The sequence below is a fragment of the Pezoporus wallicus genome, unplaced genomic scaffold (assembly GCF_028554395.1).
Source record: "Pezoporus wallicus isolate ANWC-B61680 ecotype Strahan unplaced genomic scaffold, APGP_CSIRO_Pwel_v1 contig_13659, whole genome shotgun sequence".
NCBI classification, from domain to species: domain Eukaryota; kingdom Metazoa; phylum Chordata; class Aves; order Psittaciformes; family Psittacidae; genus Pezoporus; species Pezoporus wallicus.
The window spans coordinates 807,622-833,655 of NW_026636258.1; the positions used below are offsets into that span (position 1 = coordinate 807,622).

Below are 26,034 nucleotides of genomic sequence, written 5' to 3' on the forward strand. Positions count from 1 at the left end.
AATCCCCAAAGTAATTTCCAGTAATGTACAAAACTGTATCCTGTTTTGCTGCAAGTCTCTCTCTAGTTTGGGTCTGTAGATGTGACTGTCCCCAACAAAGAGGTTTAGTGAGAAATGTTGTTAATAAAGAATTTCATTCATTTAATACCTTCATTCATCTGCACTTAAATCCTTCTTTCCTGGTTTTGATTCTTATATGTTATCAAACCTTAAAGGGTCCTTTCAGTTCAACCCCAAACATTTTCAGATGCTTCTGAACCGAGTAACGTAGCTTTGCTATTTCTTATTTCCCCAGTTTGTGTGTTACTGTTGTTATCCATCTGCCACATCACATTTCAGAGCCATAGGTCCTTAAAGACTGGAGCTGCCTTTTTTTTCCAAACCAGTTTTAGAGGCTACCGAAATGACAGACAGACAACACAGGGATGTGCTGCAGTTTGCTCACCTGCTCCTACTGTGATTGCCAATGATTCAGAGAGTGCCTCTGGTGGTGTTTTACAAAATCAAGATGTAGTCCTAAGGAATACAAACCTTAATTCTATTTTCTGCGGAATTTTATGCTCTTTGTCATGGGAACTTTGAACAGTTTCCTTTTGGTTTAAATTTTCTCAGTGTCTTTAAAGTGTTTGCAGGGTTTTTTGCTCTCCCGAATCCAAGGAGTGGTACATGGAAAATGAAATTACTGAAAAACATTTGTGGAGAGCCGATGGTGAAGGAAACTTCAGTTGAGGAGAAGCTGAGACTTGCGTAGCGCTGCTCAGCTGAAGAAAAACTGATAGTTGAGTAACGGTTTGCTTTGGGGGTTTTTGTTGTGTTTTTCCTTGCCTGGCAATTCCTTGATCTTAGTAGGATACCCAAGACCACATAAATATTTAACTAGAAAGGCCCTGCGTGTGTGTGTATGCATTTTGTGTCTAAAAATAGTTTTCTTTGAACAGGATTCAGTTTTGACTTTGCTTGCTTCGCTTTCAACAAGGAGCAGAATTCTCTGTGGAAAAAACTAATGTCCTTTTATTGGCCAGCTGGAATTCCCCTGGCTTGGCACTGCTCCTTTTCAACTTTTCCTTACCATGTACTTTCATACACTCAGCAGCAATGTATGTAAATGAGTTCTGGGCAGTGAGAAATAAAGAGCAGATGGTTTAGAAAATGCTTTTACAATGAGTATTTTTTTCTTTAAATGTAATTTTGAGCTCTGCCTGATTTTTCCAACTTATTTTACTAATTATTTCCACTCACTCTTCCTTAATTCTAAGTTTAACAAGAGAAATTGTGGAGTTAATATTTTTATTAACCTGGTATGTAATATGCCAGATTGTGTTCCGTAAGTATCCTTTTATCTTTCTAATAGGGAGTTAACAGAAGAACACGGCATTGAGTAAGATTGTAAAATCACATTCTAATATTACAAATGCAATGCTTCCCTCAAATAAGCAGAACAAAGTCTCCTCTACTAATCAAGAATGCCAACACACAATTATGCAGTGACTCTTCACTCTGAACAGCTCAGACCAGTGACAAGCTTTTGAGGAAAGCAAGCATACATCAGCTTCTCTGTATTTCATGCTTGCTTTGAGCTGCTCACTGAGAGGGCTATGCTACCATGACAAGTAGGTACCCATGACAGTGGGTACCTATGTCTTTGAGAGTTTACAAAGAGTATGCCAAGTGCCCCTAGAAACTGTTCCTGGAACAGGAGCAATACAAGTAAAAGCTCACGGAAGCTTTTCCATCCTTGGGAAGTGTTGAAAATTTGCTGATGTCTCTGAGGGCGATGCCACTGTGTTAGCTAGTGTGGACAGCTGCCCATAAGTAATTCCGTGGATACCTTCCACTTGTTGTACTGACATCATCAGAGCAGTCAGTAGATGGCAATTCATTCACTACCCACAGAGATAAAGTTTAGGATTAAAGGATCATTGCCGAGTTCTGAAGGGAAGCGTCTCTAATGACACAGGTCTGCTAACCGAGCATTAAAAAAAGCCGCAATGAAAGCAGTTAATCTATGACAAGTATACATACCTGCTCTGCTCTTAAGTTTTCAAAACGTGTCTGGAACTTACTTTGGAGTTTTAATCATGGTAGAAATAATAGAATGACTGATACTCCAACTGTAATGTACAGCACTTAACAAGATCAACATCTCCCAGTTTTAAAGCAGTGTGTGATAACGCTTGGATCAAACTTATGAGGGCAGGATGATTAAGTGTTAAGGTACTTCTAAAACTGGCACCTGATAGAATTGCTGGACTATTTTGGGTTCATATATTTTGCATTAGTAGGCAGAGTATTTCAAGTGTAGCAGCACCAGAAAGGGTTTCTTGTTGGCATCTGCCGTGGGTATGTTCTGTTCCTATTGCTGATTGTTTGTCAACACAAATGTCTCTGGTAAATTTTGGTTTTACTTCTGTTACAGGGATAAGACAGTTTGGAAAGATGACAGCAAATTGTAATATGGGGTCTGGAGTCAGGGAAAGGCCGACAGTATTCAGTACTGATCAGTCACAGTGGTGTCAGAGACTTACTCAAATCCCTGATCTAGTTCTGCCAGCCACCTCACTGATCTTCAGCAGTGTGAGTGCTAATGCAGGTTATGTGCACAGATGCGTGTAGTCACGAAGGTGTTCAGGAGCTGTGCTTCAGCAGGCTTTACAGCTAAAATAGCACCTAGCAGTTCTGAAGGAACTAGGTATAGCTGAAATGGCACTACCACTTCATAACAATATTGTAGCTTACATGAGGTAGGTAGGTGAAAGCAAGGTATTTGTGCCAGTGTCATTTTATTCAATAATGGAATTAGCCAGCTAAGCTTGCAATGATTACTGCAGTGCCCTGCGTTCACTAACGTTCATTCACCTGAGGCTTGTGTGCCTCCGTGTGTGCCTTTCTGCTTCCGCTGTGTTGACATGAAGGTTTCGTATCTTGGCTTTTTATCACTCTTCACATTTGTCACAATTCACCTGTCTTCTTCCAGATGATTATCTCAGCATGTGGGCAGGTGAGCTGAGATGTGGCTTATGCATGCACTGTATAATTTTTGTTTCTGTATGACTTAAAAGTATGTTAAATTAGGGGTGTTCTCTCACCTGGTAATGCCAGTGCAGATTTCCAGTGAGCAGGAATAAGTTGTATGCATACTGCTAGCAAGTGGTGCAAAAAACCCTGTAACTTTCTGAAAGCTGTATAGTTTTACTATACGGGAAATGTTTTGCATAGTAAGATTGTTGCATAAATTATGAAAAAACCACAAGTTTTTAAACAAGTTTGGGCAATATCCATGAGCGCAGTTGTTAGTTAATAATGCTTGTGTCTCTGGGTGCTTTTTAGTAGTGTTCAAATAGATTGGTTATAGGATGCAGGTAGAGCACATGTTGAGGAAAGGAGGAATTTGCATATAAGCAAACTCATGGTGACGGATTTGAAGAGTATTGGGATTTCTGAAGGTAATTTTTAGTAAAAGGTGGGATGAAAATCTGAAAGTGTGTATGTGTGCACTTACTAAACTGCTTCTAAGTGCAGAGATGCCATTTCTGGCTCAGAACACCTAAGCTGTAAAGAGCTGGATTCCTGGAGAGTATTCCAGGGAAGATATTTACTGTGTTCATTCATTTTGTGAACTGCTGTTGATTATTACTGAATACTGGGTTCTATGGACTTCTGGTTTGAGCTGGCCCTTTGGTCAGAGCATACTCCCGTTACTATTTCTCTCATGTCTATGGCAACTCTAATGGGGGTTGCCTAGAATTACCCCTAAATAATGGCTAGTGTAGGCCTGCTGTTAATTAGTTACATAGTGAATTTGTCTTCATAATGAAAGTGTAAATTTCTGACCTATTTTGTAATGTCAAAATACCAAAGCTTGAGGAAGGGCTTCTAGTCAAAGTTCCAGGACTATGTTCTATTTTGTACTTATAGCATAGCTAGGGTAAAAGCCTGCCTTCCCCTCACCCCAAGAAAATACAGATTCTGTTTTAACTCTTCAGTGTATGGTATTAATTCATGATGGGAAGCTATTTCTGGTTATACACATGATGATTTCCTTTAGCTAAACCTTACATTTTTTTGCTTACATGTTCCTATTTCGTCTGCTTTGATAAAGTTATACTACTCTTTATAAAATACAGTGGTATGTGATGCAGAGACTTCAGCCGTATTCTAAATACCGTGGCCATGGCTGCGGTGATCTCAGCTAATGGCAATCACCGGCTGTATGACAAGTAAAACGAGTAAGAATGATCTGATTGTTAGCTGAAATGATGAGACACGTGAAGTATTTCTAGTACTTTAGTAAGTCTCTTAAATGGTATTTTACTCCTCCAAAAGCTCAGTTGCAGAGCAGTGTTTTTGTTGGAGATGAGCACGTTTGTATTCATACATGTCATATTTCAAACCTTACCAGAATACAAAATTAGGAGATGCCATCCTCACTTTAACCTCCCCTTTTCCAATGTAACTGGTTCTTAACCAAACTTACGCAAGTAGGTTGTTAACAGATGTTCTTACTCGTGGTACAGCTCGCTGTCTGTTAACAGCTTTGTTTGCCAAAGTGTTCTGGCATGTGCACAGGTAGTTCCTCTCTGTGCTGATTTTACCCTGTTAGGTGTGTGTTTGTCTGTAGAGTGGTGTGTTAGCCTGAGGATTAGCTTAGCTGTGTGCAAGCTTCCCTGTTACTAATCGTTACATCTGCTTTGCAGAACATCCTCGAGTCCTGTAGCTTTACAGCTCTGTAGAGCCCTTGGATGTTTTTACCTTTATATATTCACCTTTGCCAGTGAGCATGAATGTTATTGCTCTTTTGGGAGAATGTTCTGCTTGTTTGGATTATTTTTCACTGGGTAATTAAGTTCTACAGTTCGATTCCTGTGTTGTGTGTTTGATTACCACAGGCTATAGAATTTCCCCCTCTACTTTGTGGTGTATACTTTAATCCTTTTTGAAAGATATTTCCTAAATTACCAGTAAAAAGCTGTTGCTTTTGTAACTTATTCCAAAACCTTTCTGCTGCTTCATTAGTGAGATTGTCACAGTAGCAAAATGAGCTCAGGAAGGAATAGCCCCAGAACACCAGCCAAGAACTGAACCAAATGGCTAAGGAGAAAGCTGGGGATGGTGGTCGGTGTGTGTGACCCTGGCAGCTGGAATATCAAACTGGTCATCACTTCATCGGGATTTTTTTGTCTTTTGCACTTTTCAGTTGATTCATTTGATCCCTGAACATTAATTAAAAAAAAAAAAATCCTTTGAAATTGTGTTTTGTCTTCAACAGTGCCCTTAAAGATAGTCGTTTTCCCCCCATGACGAGGGATGAGCTGCCACGGCTTTTCTGCTCAGTGTCTCTACTCACTAACTTTGAAGATGTATGTGACTACATGGACTGGGAGGTAAGGATGTCAGGTATCTCCTAAGAAAATGACTTTCGTACCATGTACATCTATAGCAGAACTCACACCATGGAAATCGGCTGCGTATATTTAGTGTAGTTGTCACTGTATATTTTGCACTTTCTGCACATTGTTTCGTGCACAGATTGAAAAGATCCTTTTTGATAGAACTGTCACCTTAAAAATTTGTGCTGTGAAAGTGGAACCAAGTTCTGTTCTTGCTCACTTAGTTACTCAGAATAAGAATGGTCTGCACAGCTGTATTTATGTCTCATGCTCCATCAAGCAAGACATTGTCCAAGACCTCTCTTGCAGCAAAGTTAACTACAGGAACATGGTAGATCAGGCCACTGATTCTAGAAAGAGGATGTTTCAGTATGAAAGTTCAGAGTCTGGTGCATGCTTCTGAAACAAGCACTGCAAAAACCTGCAGTCCCAAAACAAGCTGCCTTTTTTAGCTTGTAGGACTGAGCCATTTATCTTTCCCAAAACACTCTTTGCATTCAAAGCAGGTGGTCTGCACAGACCCCACAAAGCCCCTGTACAGTGAGGCCAAGTAAATCATTGCTCTTGTTTTTCCTAGCATGGAGCAGGATCCATTTTAATTGTTAGGCTCTAGGAAACCTTGCAGGCGTTGTTTTGGACCAGCAGAATAAGAGATTAAGAAGCAAAGGCTGCTTTTAGAATGATTTCTGGGAAGCTGTACTGAAGGAGGTGTTATTCTGTACTCTTCTGCTTTTGCCGAATTATTTGGTATTAGACACTTGCAAAAAACAAGTTACTGAACTTAAGATGAATTTTTCATCTCAGTGCCACTGTTGTATTGTTCTTGAGTCTGTACTCGAATGAACATGAAACAGAAATTGAAATTGTCATGTATGATAGTGGACATGCTGTAATGGCAGACACAGTTACAGCATTTCCCTTTAATGATGATTTAGCCCTGCTAAATACTTAGGATGAGAAAAAGAAGTTGCTGTTGTGTTCCCATGTAACAAATGCATATTGAACACGATTGCATTTGTTGTTAAAATGGAAAGAGGCCCCACTGTATCACAGTGGTGTATCCTGCAGTAACCCCAGCATTATGAATTTTACAGTGGCTGAAAATCTGACAGAAAAGATTTCCTGTTCACCTCAGAGTGGCAAGGACTCCTTACCTTCTGGTATGTGATTTTGAAGAAGATGAATGCAAGTTTCCTTTGGGGTTTATCAGCGTTTTCACCAGAACCAGAATTATTCATTTTTTATGTAATGTCAGACAGAAATAAACCTTTTCCGGAACTGCCTGTGCATTCCCAACCTGGAGCTTTGTTCAGAGAAGGAACTTGCCTTGTCACCGAGATGTTAAGAGCGCTTCAAGCAGTGTTTTCAAGTAATCAAAACTGGAGTGACTTTTAATACTAAACCAAACTAAAGTCAAAATTAAAAGTGGTAGAGTTTTTCTGCTTTATTAGGTTGACTTCTGGTAGTAACCACTGTGATGTTTTCAGTTTCATCGCATTTATTATAGTTCATTAAAAGTCAGACTGTGAATACACTCAGAAATGTCTCATTATGTGAGGTGCTTAATGAAATAGCGTTTAGCTCTTTCCATGTGGTCTGTCAAAATTACTAGATGCTGGTTTATTCTCTCAATAATAAACTTCTGACATGACCCAACTGTTCTTCCTTACAAGAGAAGCTGAAGCCAAAGCCTGAGTTTAAACCTACGCTCTACCTCAGGAAGACTATTTTTGATTTTGTTCCTTGGAAGACTTCTGATTCATAACTAATTCTTGTATGAAACAAGGGAGGGGTTTACTTTCTATGTCCTTTCTGTATCTTGTTGCAAAGTCCTTGAGACTTTAACAACTGTAAAGAAGCTCAGTGCAGAACTGTAGTCTTGCTCGGTTCTGACTGATTTTATGGATTCTTACGATCTTCTTACTGGAAAGCCCTGGCTTATGAGGGAAGAGTGGAAGGGTCAAAAATAGAATAGTCTTTGTGTTATCCATTTGCTTAGTTGCTCTCTCCTATTCCATTTAAGGTTTTTTAATGATTGTACCATGTACAGCTGTGGATGATCCACAAGCTTTCCATGTAAAAGGGCTGTGGGGGTTGTGTATATAAATACGGGGAAGATAAAATTTGTAATTGTTAGTCTTTAAAGGGACGATTCATCACTGTTTGTGCTCCTGTCAGTAGATAGCTTACGTCATCTGTGTTTCCTTTAAAGGAGCTGCAGTTATGCAATATCAATGGCAAAAGGACATTTCAGGATGCCTATAGAGTATGATGTACAGAGAGATTCTGTGTCTTTCATCCTGTATAACGCTAAGATCACCCTGAAGGACGTCACCCTGGTTAGGAGACCTTATTTCTGTAGGGCTGATGGTACTGATGGTCCTGAGGGGGCAAATCAGCAGGTTGCTGACAAGATGTCACTGTATTTCAAAATCGCCAATTCAGATGACTCCCAGTGGTCTGGTGGCTTTGATACGAGATCATGTGAAGACCCAGCTCAGGAGTGTCTCCTGTATCGTGAAGCAGAGTGTAGATACTCTGTTCTCTAATTAATGAATCGTCTTCCTGAATGGAAACAATATGTCAGTTGTCAAAACCAATGTGAGATCCTTTTGCAACAGAAGCTTCAGCCAAGTGAGACAGTAATAGACTGCTCTTAGCTCCCATGTGATTTTTCAACTTGCTGCTATTTCCACCTTTTATTAAGGTAACTAGGAGGAAGCGCACACCTTTATAGGACTAATTCCATGCCATGGTTCATGAGCGTGCTTCCTAAACTGTAACATGGCATTCTTACTTACGTGGGACTTCATGTGAATTGCAGTGCACTGTAGTAATTGAACAGATGTAAGGCTTTGAAATGAACTCTGGGAGTTATGAACTAGTGTCTCCAGTTTTGCTGTTCATTCCTAATGCAGATGCACTTGCATCTCATGTTGTACTTGGAACTCTGTGTTTACTTAGCAGCACCCCAAAAGAAGGAATGTAGAAGAGCTTGAATAGATTGCTGTGAAGTACCATGGCTTTGGGTCCTTTAGAAAGATCATCTGTTTGGTTTGTGGAGCTTGTAGGCCTGCCATTAGGGTAAATGAGCCTACACTCAGAATGCCCTGTAAGTGCATTCAGATCCCACAGACGGTGTATATAAGGTATGATCAAGTTGTAGGTCTTGCAATTCCAGTTTCGGTGCTTCCGGCTCTGCCTCCTTGAGAGAGTGTTCTAGAAATACAGAAGAGAAGAGCAAAGTGCCTCTACTCGTTCCCTCTCTATTTCATGTTACAGCAACTGTTCTAATTGATTTTCTCATTAATTTAATGAAGAATCTGGGGGGGTTTTGCTAGAAGGTAAAGCCTGTCCTGCAAACTCAGGTCCTCTGCCCATTTTTAATTAAAACATCATGAACATTGTAATTGTACGTAATTATAATTAGAAACTTTTTGGAAAACATCATTGTAATTCCACCAGGGTAATAAATAACTAGAATTGACCACAGGCTGTTCCTTAAAATACCTTGAAAGAGATCTTTGCCCTGAAGTTGCTGTTCTTCAGTAAAGTCAAATCTGCAGAATTGCTTGCTGTGTTGATACAAAAGGCCTTTAGCCTGTGTGCTCTGGTTTAAATATTAGCCTAAACAGTTGTAGCAAACTGAGGTGTTGACCGAAAGGTGGCTTTTCATTGTTATGAAGTTAGTACGTTTAAGGGTTGTGGAAATTCTTTCCTTCTTAAAAGTGCAGTGGCACCAGCAACTCCTGCAGCTTGTATTCTTTAGAAGAAAGAGTCTTGATCTCAATATTTTATTCTCTTTGGATGATACTCAGTGATTTCATGTACGTAAATAAATGATGCATTTAAAAAAGAATGCCTGCCATCAAGTGGAGAGCGTATCTCCTGAGTAGTCTTTAGCCTCCTTTGTTAAATCAGCATGTCATATTTAAGCCCTACTAAGGATGATCAGAAAGAAGCCAGAATATTTGCTACAAACGTGAGGCTAAAAAGCTGTAGAATTCAGCTAATAAAAAGTGGGGTCAGCTTCTAATAAGTAGCAATAATCGCTTTGAACTGCTCCATCTCCAGGCAAGTTTGTATGCAGCTATTTCCACAGTACTAGTTAGGTAAATAAAGGGGAAAGTTACTGTGTTATGTAGAATCAAAAGGAATACCTTGCAAGTTACAGATTCCCAGCCTGGTTTGTGTTGGAAGGGACCTTAAAGCTCATCCAGCTCCAACCCCTGCCACGGGCAGGGACCCCTTCCACTAGAGCAGCTTGCTCCAAGCCCCTGTGTCCAGGCTGGCCTTGAACACTGCCAGGGATGGGGCAGCCACAGCTTCTCTGGGCACCCTGTGCCAGCGCCTCAGCACCCTCACAGGGAAGAGCTTCTGCCTAAGAGCTCATCTCACTCTCCCCTCTTGTCAGTTTAAAGCCATCACCCCTTGTCCTGTCAAGCCAGCCTTTTATTTGGAAATGTTTATAGCTTGCTGCTGTTCAAAGACTGAGATGACAAACCGTAAGTACGTAGGAGGATCAGCCATAACCCAGAACAGCCTGACCTGGTTCATCCTGTGGTTAGGTAAATGCTTTTACTGGTAGAACTGGGAGGCAGGCACAGGGTTTGTCGCTGTTTAACTGGTGTGCTGGCAGTAAGGGCTGTCCTGCAGCTGATGCCTTCCAAACAGGTACTTAGCCCTTACCTTCCACCTTTGAGAGGAGTACTTTAGGAAATTTCACAAGGGTTCTCATCAATACAGGAACATTGGTTCCCTGAGGAAGTCAAATTCCTGACTGTGCCCGTGCTGGTCTTAGCGTGGATCATCCTTATTTTGTTTGTGTGTGGCTTTCCATTTGTTTAGCTCAGGCCTGGTTTTGATTAACTGGAGATAAACAATGAAAAGCCATTTGTACTGGACTAAGAGTACTGCTTAGCTACACAGTTGGAATTCCTGCTTCACAGAATGCTGCAAGATCTTCTCAACCAAAGAAATTGGGGGTGCAGTTGCGTTGCCTTATTAATTCTGTTCTACTCTTTCTCTTCTACAGACATGAGCCTAAAGTCCATTAAAATGGTTAATGGGAAACATCCAGTCCAGTGCAATTCCTACTGCTTGAATGTTGGGTCGTACTTAATACATCACTAGTGTTTCTGCTTAGTTTCTCATGAGTACTACACTATCACTACTATGCAGAACAGTTGTGTAGAATTAGGATCTAATATTTTGCAGGTTTTTAAGGTGTGAAAAACCTGAAAATACTTGATGTTAGTGCTTAGGCAACTGAATATAGACAGAAAATCACCAGCTGCAAAAGCTTACTCTGTTCTTGGAATAAACTCAGTAGGCTCATTTCAGCTTCTAAAACTGCTTCATTTTACTTTCAGGCCCTTTGGGTTTCTAATTACATCATCCAAGTATACAGATAAGATCTGTAGTGATTATATACCCCCATTATGAAAGTTAGGTTTAGGAGTATTTGGTAATGAAACGCTGTGTTGAAATTTGCAGTGAATTAAATTTGTTAGTCTCCAAGTAACTTTTCCTATTTAAGCAATGTGAAGTTCATGGGGAGAAATTGTTGAGGCCATGGCCAGCCACAAGAGAGACTCTTCTTCCTGTTCCCCCACCCTTGTGTCTTAGATAAAGATTAAAAAATAAACTCTTAATATAAGCAAATATGTTAACTGAGCAAGTGGTAGAGCTCTCTCAATACTCCTGATTTTGTTTTCTGTCAGGCAGTTACAGTAAAATAGGTTGTCATTGGAAAAACTTACAGCATATCAAATAAGTGCCATACCAAGTAACCCAATACCCTTTGAGACATAAACTGTTCATTTTCACATACAAGATTGGGAACTTTGGATTTAAATGGAATTAACAATTATGTGGGCATGAAAATGTCTGTCTGCTAATGCTGTGTGTTTATGCACAGAACTCAAAGCAACTGAAACCTCACTGGCACTGGAATGTATGTCTTTTGTGGCTGCCTGGTCCAAGTGCTCTCAAGAGAACTATTGCACCTGGAAAACTGGGTGCTTAAACAGTGCCCTGCAAAGGTGCCAAGCCTCTTTTATTGTTCTTGGAACTTCAACTTTATCTACATCTAACTCCTTGATACTAGTAATTTTGATTTCCATCCTGGTATTTTCTCATACAAGGAAATAGGAATCTGAAGCTGAATACTTTAAAATGCGTCATACATTGGCAGAAATTTGGAAGACTCCAGGCTGGAGTTCGCAGTGTGACAGATCTTTCATTGTTCAGTTGTTACTTTGAACAAAATTGATTACTTTGAAAACTGAAGCATCTTCAGATTTGCCAGTGCTGTGGTTGCCTGCAGATTTTATCTGGTGACCAGGGGATTTTCTCAGCAACAGCATTGCTGACCGAGTCAGAGGGAGACAGAATGACTTCTGCATCTCAGCTGCTTTCCTTCAGACCAGAAATGAAGCTCTGTGGTGGGGAGCCGAGGAGCTTATTTGTGCCACTGCAGAACTCACGAGGCTGGAAGGTGAATACCTTTCAAAAAGATGACATTTGCTTCAGTGCCACGTCCTGAAGCTCCTCACAGAACGGTGTTAGCCACTGGAAGGTTCACGTTTTGGTTTTGTCATGATAGAAATCTCTTGTATCTTTTTTTCTTTCAGTGTACTAATAAAGCTGCCGATTTCTTGCAGGTGGGTGTACATGGCATTAGAATAGAATTCATCAATGAAAAAGGATCAAAACGCACCGCCACCTACTTACCGGAGGTTGCAAAGGAGCAAGGTCATTGTTGCACTTTATTTCATATGATCTGGTGAAGAATTTAAACATACCTATAAATCTAAAATGCAATATTTGACCTTGCACTGATGTCAGATGATGGAGCAATATTTAATTGTAAGAAGACTCTTATATAAAATGCTGATTACATGCCTGTGTCAGTCCCCCTTGCAGGGATTCAGTAACCTGTAGCTGTTTTAAAACCAGTCATAAATGCAGCATAGCTGTAGGAAATAAAATATGGAGGGGTGGTACATGCTGTCAACCAACTTCCCAGTTGTTAAAAGCTGCCAGTTTTCGTAGTTGTTAGCTGTGATATTGGTGACATGCAAAATCTCTGTTAAGTCATGGGATGTATATTTAACTTACAGCTGAGCTCTTCCAAAATTTGCAATGAAAAGTGTTGGGTCTTTTTATTCAGTTACAGGTACTTTCTGCTAGTTCTTCTTACCTTTTATGAGCACTGGCTTCCCAGGTTTTCTGATGGATGGAAGGGAATTGCTTTCATTAATGTTGTTAAAGGCCCTTTTTATAGAGGCACAGAATTAATTTTGTGAATTAAAACCTGTAGTAGATTTTGTGGAACAGTAATCATTTGGACTAAGCAGCTGACTATGACCACTACGGAGATTTTCTTCCAGGCTTGACAGCATCTCTCTATCTTGTATATTTTGCATTGTTGTTGGGTTTTGGGGTGGGGTTTTCTTAGCCTTTTTATATTTGAATTGGTCTACTAAGGAATAGGATCATACCTTTAGTGAGGATCATCTTTAATTGATAATTCTGTTTCCAAATAGTCACTTAAAAATTTAGAGGCTTTCCAAGCTGCTTTTTTTAAATTCAGGGATTTGGGGGGGGTGGGGTGTGTTTAAATTTCTAGATAGCTTTAGCAGACTGTGCACTGCAATCTGACTTACAGCACCCACAACTACTCATTTGTATTTTTTTATGTACCCCAAACTACCTTTATTTTAATGTAACAATGTGACTAATCTAATTGCATCTTTTGGAAATAACATGTCAGACAGCTACTGAAAATATTAGGCTTTTAAAATCAATAAATAGGTGTTATGAATAGCATGAAAATGTTATTGAGAACAGTGATGACTGAGGTTTTAAACCATCACTTTTTTAATTACCCAGACACCTACAATATAATACAGTAGTTCTGAAATCAGATGTATCACTGTAAAGTTGTTATATTTATGAATAAGTCTCACCTCAAATTCTCTGCACAAGCTCAGCTAATAATTCTTTTAAATTTTATACAGAAATTTAGTTTTTGATGCTCTCCTAGGTATTTATAAAGTAATTGTGATACATTATTGTACCTGAACATTGCAGAAAGGTTTAATTTTGTATCCTGCCCTAGTCTAAGACACCTGGATATAGTGGGCCCACCGTTAATATATTACAACTACAAGACAGAGATGTCTCCTGTTTGTAGAGTAAACTCTGTGTAACCAACTCCTTTAGCTGTTCTAAGGAGGGAAGAATGTTCTATGTTTGATACAGAATGTCAGCAGAGCACTTTAATTATCAGTAACTCTATGTACTGTCTGTATTTTTGCAACATCTATTCTTATTGCTGTATTTCTTACTAAGTTTTACTACTGTCAAATCCAACAGGATGGGACCACATTCAAACCATAGATTCCTTATTGAGGAAAGGAGGCTACAAGGCTCCGATTACTAATGAATTCAGGAAAACAATAAAGCTAACCAGGTATGCATCGGGGGATACCACAGATAAGTCCTGTTTTTGTAGTACTGTGATGTGTTCATTGGCAAGTGCTCATTTCAGATGTTAATAGTAAGCTTTCCTGTATATATTATTAATGATTTGTTTCTTTTCACAATAGCAGTGTGGACTTCTGAGAGTATCTGTTCCTTGCATAGGAATTAGTGGCATTAAGGAAGAAGGAAAAGGCTGTTGTTAAGTATCAGTCTACACACGCATCAGGGTACTTGCATATTTTGTTTCATAACTGAAAAATCTTACTAGCACATTAGCTCTCGCTTTGTCCAGTTTGGTCATTGGCTGTAATGGATGTTCAGGGGCTGTTGTTGGGAACAAGGATTACTTGGCATTGTCCATTTGTGTTTGAGCAGATGGTGTGCCAGCTAGGTACCTGATCCGAGAGCCAGTTACTGCTTAAACTGTGTCAGTATTCTCAGGAATGAAGACATTCCTACTCTGTCACTCTTGCACATGAGTGTGTTTGATCTTGCTAATTTAATAAATATGTTCTTGAGGGTTTTGTAATGGCTGGGAGCCAGAATATTTAGAATTAGCAGCAGATATTCTGCCTCATAGTATTGTAGTTACATGGTGAAGGGTAGAGGAGTAAACGTCTGTAAGAACACCTCTGAAACTGTAGATTAGTGTAAGTTTGTGGTATAAAATGACTGCTAAACTCTAGCTAGCTATTAGAGAGTCCAGCTAAATCTCCAAATGCAGAACCCAATCCCCTTTTACTATTCAGCTGTATGCCTACATATCTTCTGTTCAAAATGGATATACAGAGATAGCTGAGGGCAAGGGTAACCGTGCTGTAGTTCTTAAGTTACAATCTCTCTATACCTCAGTAAATAAGGAATATGTTTTACTAGAAACAAATGTTCTGCATTACACAACGCATTCTTCCAGCTGTATGATTTTGTTTGGAGCAATGGGATGTGAGCACAGAACAAGCAAACCCCCCCCCCCCCAGACCCACCACCGCCACCTCAAAAAAATCCCAGAGCATCAAAACCCCCATGTTGAGATATTTGAGTTCACAACATCCAAACTTCCAGCAAAATCACTGGCCTGATGAAGTGGAATAGAGCATAATTTTAAATGTTAAGAATGTTTTTCTTTGGCTATTTTATTTATTTAAAAACTCTGCTTCTGCTGACATATTCTGAACAGCAGTATTAAAATAGTAACCATTTCCCAGCATTCAGACAGCCTTTTTCAGAGCCTCATGTTAACAACTTCTAGTTGCATAGTAAAGCATGGAAGAGTGGAGTAAGTGCCTTTAACTTCCTTTTCAACCATGAATTAAAGCAGATCTCCTGTGTGTGAATAAAGCTGATCAAAACTAGTCTAATTCTAACTATCTTCACTTCAGGCTCATACCCAGTAGTTCTGGACATGTTTTGAAGATAACTAAAAAAAAGTGGAGCTGAATGAAATGTACCAATTCTGGGGGTCTGAAATGCATAAGGACAGGAACTGCATTTTCTCTTCCATCTGCTCACATAAGATGTGATTCCAGCCAGGCTGCCTTTGGCCTACTTTGACCCACTTACAACTAACTTCAGTAACTGCTGAGCTTACAGTTGAGTTTCACTGGTGGGGGTTTCATTCACCAGGTTACTTGTCAACTCCAGAAAAGCCACAGCTGATCTCTAAGCAAGGACCGGTTTTGTTACATTAGTACATCAGTACCAAACACTGGAGTAAACACGGAGTAAACTTTGGTGCTCAGAAGCACAAAACTGCCTGTCTAAGGTGTTCTGGTGTTCTGCTCTGCTCTTCTGGCAGAGACGTGACAGAAGCAAATGCGTTTGCCACCTTCATCGCTGCAGGTGGTATCTCCACAGTAGTTGTAACTTTGTGTTGGGTTGCGAGTGCAAGTGGTTGGGCCATCTGTTGTGTTTTTTTCCGAAAAAAAAAAAGAGAACAAAGAGAACAACCAGAGCAACTGCAGAAGAAAAACATGACAGAAAGGATTTTAAATCACTGCAGCTGAATTCACCAAACCTCATCTGCCAGATCTCTTATGAAAGGTCTTTCTAAGTGAAATTCGTGGAAATGTGGAATAGTGTTGGTTTTATGTAGATTTTACGCTTCTGCAGATAAGTGTAAACGTGGCGATATGTTCCTTGTCAATACTGATGCAAGTCTGTCCAAAATACTTGTTGTCAGGGCCCGAATTCTGGTTTTAGTTGCATAGAGCTGGCTGATGGTATTGCAGGACCTCACTCCATTATTTTTCAATGGTCTTGGGAGTCTTGGAGAGGTCAGCTGAAAGCTGGCGAATGTCCCATTTTCAGGAAGAGTAAGAAGACCCTGGTAATTACAGGCCTGTCAGTCTCGCTTCAGTGCCTGCTAAAATTATGGAGAAGGTTATTTTGGGAGCTATTGAAAAGCACTTCAGAGACAATGTAGGCATTGATCACAGGCAGCACGGGTTCAGGAGGGAGGAGTCCTGCTTAACCAACGTAATCTCCTTTTATGCCAAGGTCACCCATCTAGTTGACCAAGGCGAGATGTGGGGGTTTTATTTTAGCAAAGCTTTTGATACTGTCTCACAGTCTTCTGGACAAAATGTGCAGCACACAGCTACACAAATCCATCCTATGCTGGGTGAACAACTGACTAATGGGTCAGGCTCAAAGAGGTGTAGTAAATGGGGTAACATCAAGCTGGTGGCCAGTCTTACTTAACTGGGAGGAGCTGTGGACTCCTTGAGGATGGAAAGGCCTCACAGAGAGATCTGGAGAGCTGGGGGATCACCAACTGTATGAACTTTAACAAGAGCACGTGCAGGGTTCTCCCCCTGGGATGGGGTAATCCTGGTTATACATACAAACTGGGGATGAGAGGCTGGAGAGCAGCCCCGCAGAAAGAGATCTGTGGGTTTGGGTTGCTGGCAAGTTGAACAGGAGTCAACAGTTTGCCCTGGCAGCCCAAAGGGCCGACCGTGTCCTGGGGTACAAGAAGCACAGCATTGCTAGCCAGTTAAAGTAGGTCATTGTCCCACTCTACACTGCACTGTACACTGCACCTTGAGTACTGTGGGCAGTTTTGGGTACTTCAGTGTAAGAAGGATATCAGACTGTTAGATTGTATCTAGAGGAGGACACCGCAATGATGAAAGGCATCGAGGGGCAAGACTTGTGAGCAGCAGCTGAGGTCATTTGGTTTGTTCAGCCTGGAGAAGGCTGAGGGGTGACCTCATTGTGGTCTACGACTTCCTCAGGGTGGGCAGAGGAGGGGAGGTGCTGATGTCTCTGGTGACCAGTGATAGGACGTGAGGAAATGGAATGAGGCTGCATCAGGGGAAGTTCAGAGTGGACGTTAGGAAAAGGTTCTTCACTGAGAGGGTGATTGGTCACTGGAACAGGTTCCCAAGGAAGGGGTCAGGGCACCAAGCCTCTCGAGATGTCAAGAAGTGTCTGGACAATGCTCTTGGTCATATGGTTTAGTGTTAGGTAATCCTGTGAGGAGCACAGAGTTTGACTCAGTGATCCTGATGGGTCTCTTCTAACTTGAGACAGACTGTATGATTCTAGTTTAAAAAGAATGTAACTATTTAATGTAGCTGGGATTATTTTAAAAGCAGGATTTGGCAGACACTACACACTGATAGTTTAAAAACAGCCCCAAAATCTGTAGCAGTTGTTTACAGATTTTCTCCCGGGGTTTATGTAAAGAGCTGGCTGAAGATGCGGGACATACTCAATAAAACATCATGAGTTTCTATTCCCTCTACTTCGAGCAACATAGTAGGCAACAATTTTTAACAGTTCTGTTCACTCAAAATGTCTTCCATAAGCACTTTGTGGTGTGATTCAAGAATGACCCTGACAACCATGGTGGTTCCCTCCTGCCCTTGTGCAACTGCAGTTAGTCTTATTTCTACCATCAGAAGTACAGAGTTGTTAGCATTGCACATACCATTGGGACAGTATTTTTAGTGTTACTTACAGCTTCCTGGTAACAGTTCTTGAATTTGCTTCTTTGCTCTTTTCTAGGTACCGTAGTGAGAAGATGACGATGAGCTATACAGAGTACCTTGCCCATCGTCAGCATCATCACTTCCAAAATGGTATTGGGCACCCCCTTCCACCATACAACCATTATTCCTGACACTGAGCCGCATGACCAGTCACTGGACCTCTCTGCAGACCTCTTCCCAGGAGACCCTGCCCCTTCTTGGTCTAGCTATCTCTATTACTGTACCATTTTATGATGATAGTTTCCGTTGCCATGTTGAGGCTTCTCAGTTGGTTAAGCCCATCATGGCAACGGGAGGGAAAACTGCATTACTACAAAGATCCCATACTTTTTTTATTACTGAGTCACTGCAGATTTTTTTGCAGCCTATATAGCCCTTGGGTTTTTTATGAAATTTTAAATTTCTACTTCATTAACATTGAATTATATCAATCAAGGCTTTCTGTGACTGTGGATGGAAGGAAGAGCTTAAGGATTACTGTTAGGGATGCTTTGCTTAGCAAAAAGGCATTCATGGCTTTTGCATTAGTAGGTATGACAGGGAATGAAACATATCAGATTCAGGTATTCTACTAGACAATGAATTGCATTTTCATAACGTTCTTAATAATGTTTTATGTACAATAGTTCACCCCCACAGTAAAGAGTATACATGTAGCTATATACATGATCTCCAGATCCAGCACATGCAGCCAGAATGTTAAGGCTGACATCCAGAATGCTTTTTTGGATGAAGAGAAGCAATTAGGTGTACATTAAGAGGTGACGTTAAACATAGCAGCATTTTCCTAATCAAGGGGTTGAATTGATAGGGCACAACATAATCCAGTTGGCCACCAGGTTCCTTTGTGTCCCACCCTGTGCTGGGAACGGCAGGCAATCCAGCCCTGTCAAGACTAGTCATGATGATGCATTTGTAATGAGATGATGCCTTTCTGATGATCTCAAATTAGGAGTGACATTTGTGTTTAAAAACAGGTTGGTGAGTAGCAGATGTCATATTAGTAAGAAAATGGATTTAGATTTTAGTGCCTTTGTCTATGACATAACTATATACTTATATATAAAATTCTTAGAAAAAATATAGCAAACACACCAGATATTGTAGCAAACTGTGTTCAGTCTGCTCTGGTGTCAGGTTTTTGGGGATTTTTTTTTAAGTGAGGTTTTTTTATTTCTATAGCAAACCTATTTTGGAAAATAAAAATCCCTGTTTTGTTCTGCTTTTGAACTTGTTGAGTTTTTTCAAGTCATGAATAGTTAGATAAAGTTAACTATTGTTTGAAAAAGAAAAAAAAAGAGCACAGGACAAGTATGTCATAATTTTACATGTTTTCATCTATTACAGGAATAGTACTTGAGAGCTGAAAGTACTGTGTAATAATTCAGATTCCCCTCCACACAGTAGAAGAAAGAGAACGGATTGGAACTTTTTCCTGCTGTAAAAATAGGATTTAGTAAAAGGTATGTGTGGTGTATTGCGAGGCCAGTATGTGATAGGGGCTAGCTCCTCTCATGTGCCTGCAGAACCCCGATACCTGCTGTAGCTCAGTGCATGTTCTAGGGGACAACACATGCCATCTATTACAGAAAAGACCTTCCTAATATGCGTGAATAATCCACAGTAAGCAGAAATTCCAGTTATTTTGAATAATGAATGTTTGTAAATACACAGATATATAAAATTCAGTAGATAAAATCAATTAAAATTCAGTTGTTTAAAAAGAAAAATCAGACTAATAGTAAAAAAAGGTTTCAATGGGGTTTCAAAACCAGATATGGCTAAATTCCGCTCATCCCTTAGGTGAGGTTAGCTTTGCCACTTAATTTCTATGGAGGTTCTTGTAGAAGGTCTTTGGTATTCCTTCATCCACAGCATCTGATGTCCAAATATTAACATTTTCAGTTGTGATGCCTTAATTTATAAGCAGAGGGCCTGAAATTTCAGGAGCCAAGAGATGCCAGCCAAAAGATGCAAAAATTCATAGATGTTTATACAGAGGCTATTTTGGATGATACTGTTATCTTGTTTCTACTTGGGGAACACTTGTCAATGGCTTAGTCTTCAAGTGGAAATTGTCAACAAGTGGCTACCTGACAAGAGTTGTGTTGGTTTGGTTTTTTTTTTTCTTACCCTTATAGGGAAACTGAGCACAAACTGAATCATTCTGCTGCAAAAAACAAGTCATCCAAGCCCATCTTTACCTGTCATCTCGTTACAGCTCATGCTTCAGCCTGAGCTCCTTGTTAGAAGTTTTTAAAGAAGCTCTATTATATATAGAAATATATATGTATGAAAGGTGCTAATCAACCTCAAGAAGGTCACGTGACTGGTCATGCGGATCTAAAATCATATCAGATTTTTTAAAAGCTCTTCGATATATGCAGATGTTATACAGAATTTCTTACCAGTGTAATAATGATATACTGATGAATAAACAATCCTGCAGGGTTTTAAGGACAAGGTCAGCAATACTTCCCACCATGGCTTGGGGGAAAAAAGGATAGTTTTGTCTCCTTTTTGTATACAGCATAATGCACAATGCATTTTTGTCTATCTCTTAGTAGCTGTTGCTTACAAATCTAGTTAAAAGGGTGTTATACAAACTGTAAAGGTGTGCTTTTGAAATGAGTTCATGCCAGACCCTTCTGGACCAGAGTTTTGTATCACTGATTAAAAACTGTTACAGAGCCTGTGGTCAATCAGATTGTATGCTATTTTTTGGGAAGGATTGGAATAATCAGTCTATATCTACAGTGTTTCTAGGGCACCTACCTCCTCAGCATGCAAGTGCTGAAAACGCTACGGATTGTTTATGTGTAATTGTGGGTTTGTTTGTACAAAATGTGCAGTTCACTGTGACATGCACTGGGACAGAATAGGTCTGTTTGCTTAAAGCTGATCAACAATTGCTTCCACCAATGTCAGTCCCTCGTAGTTACGTTTAGTACCCATTTATGTATTGCTGATTCTAGATACAGATTTTACAATCGTTTTCGTTGTCTTTAATTTGGGTACTTGATCAGAAGTTAAGGTACAACCAAGTAGCTGAATTAATTTTAAGTTGGAATGTTAATTTTTTTTACACTACTCAGTTTGCCTTATTCCATTACAGAGATTGTTGGGGTTTTTTTAAATTCTTTTGCATAATGTCCTGAACCCCTCTTCTGTAAACTGAGTTAGACAACAAAACCATAGACTTGAAATGCAGCTATTATTTAGTCATGCTCCAAGTGGCCTTCCTTCTGCCTGGCCTGCTGTAGCACTGACTTCTCACCATCTCAACCCCAATGCTGATCACAGCAGGGGAGGGCACACTAAAGCTCTGACCTCAGATACGCTATGAAATCAAGGCAGACGAATCCATTTGCACACCTGGTGTTTGTATACAGACCTCTTTACTTGTCTTCAACTGTGCAGGTTTTTAAAGTCATTGTCTGGAGTAGGTTACATCTCTTATGTGTGTTAGATCGAACCAAAGAAGCCTCCAGCCATGCCCAAATGCTGCTCCTAAAGCCTGCCTTCCAGTCCTTACTAAAGTCCTGCAGGATTAAATGTGTTAACTTTTTTATTTTTGTACAGTTTCTAACTGATTTTTGCTAGTGATGTTAATGGAATTCAGTTTCTTTGGGGAGCCTGAATAGCTCCTCCACTGAAATAAACTGGTGACTTTCCTTTTATGTTAAAAAAAGAACAAAAAAAGTTTAAAAAAAAAAAAAAGATAAAAAATAAAAAAGAGAAACCCAAAGTGTGCCTCTCAGATTTAAGGGTTTCTGGTTACATTTATTCTGAAGACCAGCAATGATTCTTTCTATACAAAGAGATGTTTTCCTCGTTTTTTATTACTGTTGAAGAAAATAAAGAAGAAAAACCTCTTTCTTTGCTCTGGACCCAGTAATTGTGCTGGTACATAAACGCACTGAGAAAACAAACTTTTGTTTGGAACTTTTGTAACAACTTATGACTGTTTTTGTATATCAAAGTTGATTCTTTTCAGGATATTTGGATCTAGTTTCTAAGTTATTTTAGTGTTTTATATGTTACAAAGAAAAAAAAAAAGATTACTTTAAATTGTTCACCAGCATCTTGAGTTATCTTTAATGCAATGGTGACATAATGGGCTTAGAGCTACCTGGAGTAGCTTGTAAGGCCTCATCTTTTCCTTCCTTCCTTAGTAACTTGATTGATTACAATAATATCACAGATTACCTGAACCCCCTTCCTTTATAACTAGATCCTTCTTCCTTCCACATTTAATTGCTATTAGTGTGAAGAAACTGTTGAAATGGGCATTTTAATATTAAGTACGGCTTAAAAAGAGGAAAATGAGGAAAAAGAAAAAAAAAATCTAGAAGGTATCTGTGGGTCTGTGAGATATGGCTGTGGAAAGATATTGTAGTAGTTTTAACACTATTGTTATTACCTTTTAAATCATTTACCCAATAAATAAGGAAAAAGAATCATCATTTCTTGTTCTGTTTCTCTGCTTTACTGTGTGGCTTGGTCAGGTTTTTACTGAAGCATTTGCACCGAGTGTGAGTGTTCAAGGCCAGTGATGTGTTTGTTGGGAGATTTTTCCAGTGTCCTTCCATTTTACCTGCTCTAGACTGTAGACTGGTGCCTGCAAGCTTTCAGTCTAATTCAGTAGTGAGTAACTAAACACTCCAAGTTAAATCAGGTTTTTTGTCACTTATATCACTGTTTATACCAGGATATTGATCAGTATTTATATCAGTTCAGTTTCATACTTTTTATGTCTGACTTTAAGTGTAGGATTTTGTCCAGTCTTGGGCTCCTTACCCTCTGAGAGGGGGAAGTGGGTTCAACCTTTTGAAGCAAAACTTGGTTGCAGAACTAGTTAGACTGGTGTAACCAGTACGTGTCCTACACTACTTGCAGCAACATTATTCAACAGAATTCAAAGAACATCTTAAGTATCGCCTAAAATAATTTCAATACACTTTCCTGATATTGCTCCTACAGTAGTAGGTGTGATTTTAAAAGTACCCTGGCTTGCTTTGCCAGGAGGGATTTCTTTACCTTGCATGTCATATCTAACTGATGTGCAGACTGGAATGTTGACCAGATTTTATGGACAAACATTATAGCATAGAGTTTGCACTGACGTAAGGGGTTCCTGCAAAGTGTGGAGGGCCAGGGAGTCTTTTCCCCATCCACACAAGTGCTGTGCTGATACCAAGGAGATGGTGTATTTGAGAGGGGAAGAAGTGTTCCTGTGAAGCAACAAAACCACAGTCCAGCTGATGACGAAGTGAAGCACCCAGACAGGTAAAACTGACGTGGAGAATTTTGTTCCCTGAGCCACGCTCTTAAGTGCGCTGACAGACACTTGAGTCTGAGTTAAAGGGAGCATGTTTCCTCTGTAGGGTAATTCCTGAGACAAAGCAAGAAATGCTTTAACATCTCCCTGGAAATCAAATCTCATTTAAAAGTGGTTTTGTATGCTTTTGACTAATTCAGAATTAACAGATCTCCTGTCTATATATGCAAAGTCTTTGAAAACAAACCAAAAAAATAAATGTAACCTTCATTGAAGCTTGATGCAGCCATTACTAGAAGATCAAAAAACAAACCTCTGAAGGGAAAACCTGCCTAAATGAATAGCTTCCATTGTTGTTTACTATCACACAGATCTGATATCTGTGACAGATGTGCTTGACCCCTTAACCAAACCAGCAGTAGTTTGGTACAGGCTCTGAAGGAGATAAAGGCCTGAGCAGCAGCCAGGCCAAGAATTCCTCTAGAAAACCCACCAAGGAGCAGAGTGACACAGTGAGCATTTGTGCATGTGAGCTTGGAACACCAATCATGCGATCAGCACATGGGTAGTGGGTGGTTTTCCAAGAGTCATTCACCTAGGAACAAAGTAAGTTACACGGAGTCTCACACTTACCTTTCCCATCATATGCAGTTTGACTATGAGCCATCCACTCTATCCCATGAACATGACAGTGTAAGTAGCCTCCTCTGAGCTCCCCCTGCCAGGCAGCCTGGCTGCATGGCAGCCATCTCCCTTGGCGCTGGGATGCCTCTTAAGGCCTGAGAATCTTTACCTGAGAGTGAGAGATCCTTCCTTACCCACAGCAGAGAGAAGACCCCGTACTTGCACAGAGCCTTGGTAAGTTGCTGACAGCATGCTGAATCAATACTAGTGAAATCTATATAGTTTATTCCCTTGGATATAAACTGTTGTTTGAGACTAAGATTAGACCTAGCCAAACCCAAGCTCCATCAGGAGTTTAGAAAGCAAGGGGATTCGCTCTGAACCTTGTGACTCAATGGGAGAGTCTCCCTTACCTTTTTTCATCTTTGGTCTCTGGGTAAATCATTCATCTCGATTCTAACTTGATTTTCCTTTGTGTGTTTCATCCATGTAAGTAATAGAGTGAACCTTGCTATCAAACTTTAAGCACTTTTATGAATTCATTATTAAAACCACTTTTGCTAATCCCTTTGACGGTGATTTTTAAAGTCACTTAAACCACTCATTTGCCATAGATGGGTGTAGTAAGCAGGATGGCAAATGGTATCACTGATTACTTGTGAAAGCAGGGAGTGAGTTCGACTCCCAGGTTCTCAGAAGAATGGGCTTGTGGTAAGTGGCATGATTGGAAAGCTGTGTAAGAACAGGGGCCATATAAAGGATGGAAAAGCAGCCCCTTGCAAAATGTTAGGTACCTGCCAATATGCCACCCATCAGGACAGGAAAAAGCATGGTAGAGAGAAACAAGATCTGCGAGAGGAAAGAGAAGGCAGAAAGGCAGCTGCATTATTGGTGTCTCTGAAAACAGAGCAGCTGCAGAAACAGTTACAGAAAGAAAAGGAGAAAAAAGATGGCAGAAAAGGTCAAGATTATGCTTACGTGGGCTTCCAAATCCACAGCCATTGTACACATCAGAAAATTCATTGTATCCCCTGAAGAACTGGATGGAAACACATGGGGTAACTGCAACAGGGGTGAACTGGGGGAAGATGATTCTTTGATTCCCTCAAATCCCCCTAGTATGAAGCCAGACCCATCAGTAAAACAACAATCTGAAGGACCTCGGGGTGGTGCTCCGCAATAAACTGTACCAGTCACTCCCTGGGATCTGTTACAACTGGCAAACTGCAGTTAAAACATGGCAGGAGACTGGAAACAGCTGAAACTGGAACAGGTTTTGTGGTAAGTCTGCCTGAGTGCTGCTGGCGCAAATGGCTTTTGGGGTCCAGGAGTTGTCTTAAATTTAGGACCTGACCCTGCAAATGGATCCCACCCTGTCACTATCAGGATAGCTTATTGGGCTTATTGGGGGAAAAGATGCCATGGAGCAAGGTGAACCCTGCACAATCCCCAGATTGACTCTCTTGACTATGCAGAGAGATCATAGTCAAGAGCTCTCTACAGCCATCACAAAAGCTGCCTTCATACCAGCTATGAATAAATGGGAATCCAGTAATATCCCAATATCAACTGCAATTGATGATGCAGTGCTAACTAACGCCCCTACTTAGAGGAGCCCTGGCAATTCTTAAACCCTACTTAATTGCAAAATGGGATGAAATCAAGACATACAGAACATGAGGAGGGATTAGGTGTATGGGCCCATTGATTCCACTTGCTTTTTAGCAACAATTGCTGGCATTTCTAATTGATGTGGGGGCACAGATATCAGTACTAACGCAACAGGAGGCCTGGAAGCCGGGTGTATGACCCAGATGGCAAAAGGTGAAAATCACTGGAATGAATGGAGCAAGTGTTACTTGCCAAACCACAAAAGTTGGTTAATTTGTGGCTCATGGGCATGAGAAGCGCATGAGAAGCACATGTTGTCTACTGGCTTTGCAGTTAAAGATTACAATGAAAATATTTGGGGGTTTGATGTTTTGAGCCTGGCACCTGTTGGAGGGCAGCATATGCCCCTTGAGTTCAAATGTCAACCCTAATCCTGACACAGATCAGTCAGCTACAGTGCCCGGTACTCCACGCAGGACCCGCACTCCCTGATTCCAATAGCCGGGTTCTGCTGCAGCACAGAATGGAATTTCCAAAATCAGAGCTGATTTGGAGAAAGGACAGATGATGTCCAGAACCCACTCCCCGTATAATCCACAGTATGAAAACCAGATGGGAGATGTTGACTAACAATTGATTACTGACA

General features: G+C 40.3%; 1 protein-coding gene across 5 annotated transcripts in view; it reads left to right on the forward strand.

Moving 5' to 3' along the window:
* The window catches only part of AMMECR1 (AMMECR nuclear protein 1), a 74,883-nt gene extending 52,551 nt beyond the window's left edge, over window positions 1-22,332 (forward strand). Inside the window, exons 3-8 of one of the 5 annotated variants that reach the window (XR_008970927.1) lie at window positions 5,267-5,381; window positions 12,053-12,143; window positions 13,770-13,866; window positions 17,889-17,962; window positions 19,220-19,335; window positions 20,014-22,332. Coding sequence is in view for 2 of the 5 variants with exons in the window: in XM_057399457.1 (XP_057255440.1) it covers window positions 5,267-5,381; window positions 12,053-12,143; window positions 13,770-13,866; window positions 17,889-18,003 (418 nt within the window). In the remaining 3 variants the exon portion in view is untranslated. Of the gene's footprint in view, window positions 1-5,266; window positions 5,382-12,052; window positions 12,258-13,769; window positions 13,867-17,888 lie in introns of those variants that run through there. The other 4 variants (XR_008970926.1, XM_057399458.1, XM_057399457.1 and 1 more) reach the window with 4 other exon arrangements.
* Window positions 22,333-26,034: the final 3,702 nt, after the last annotated feature.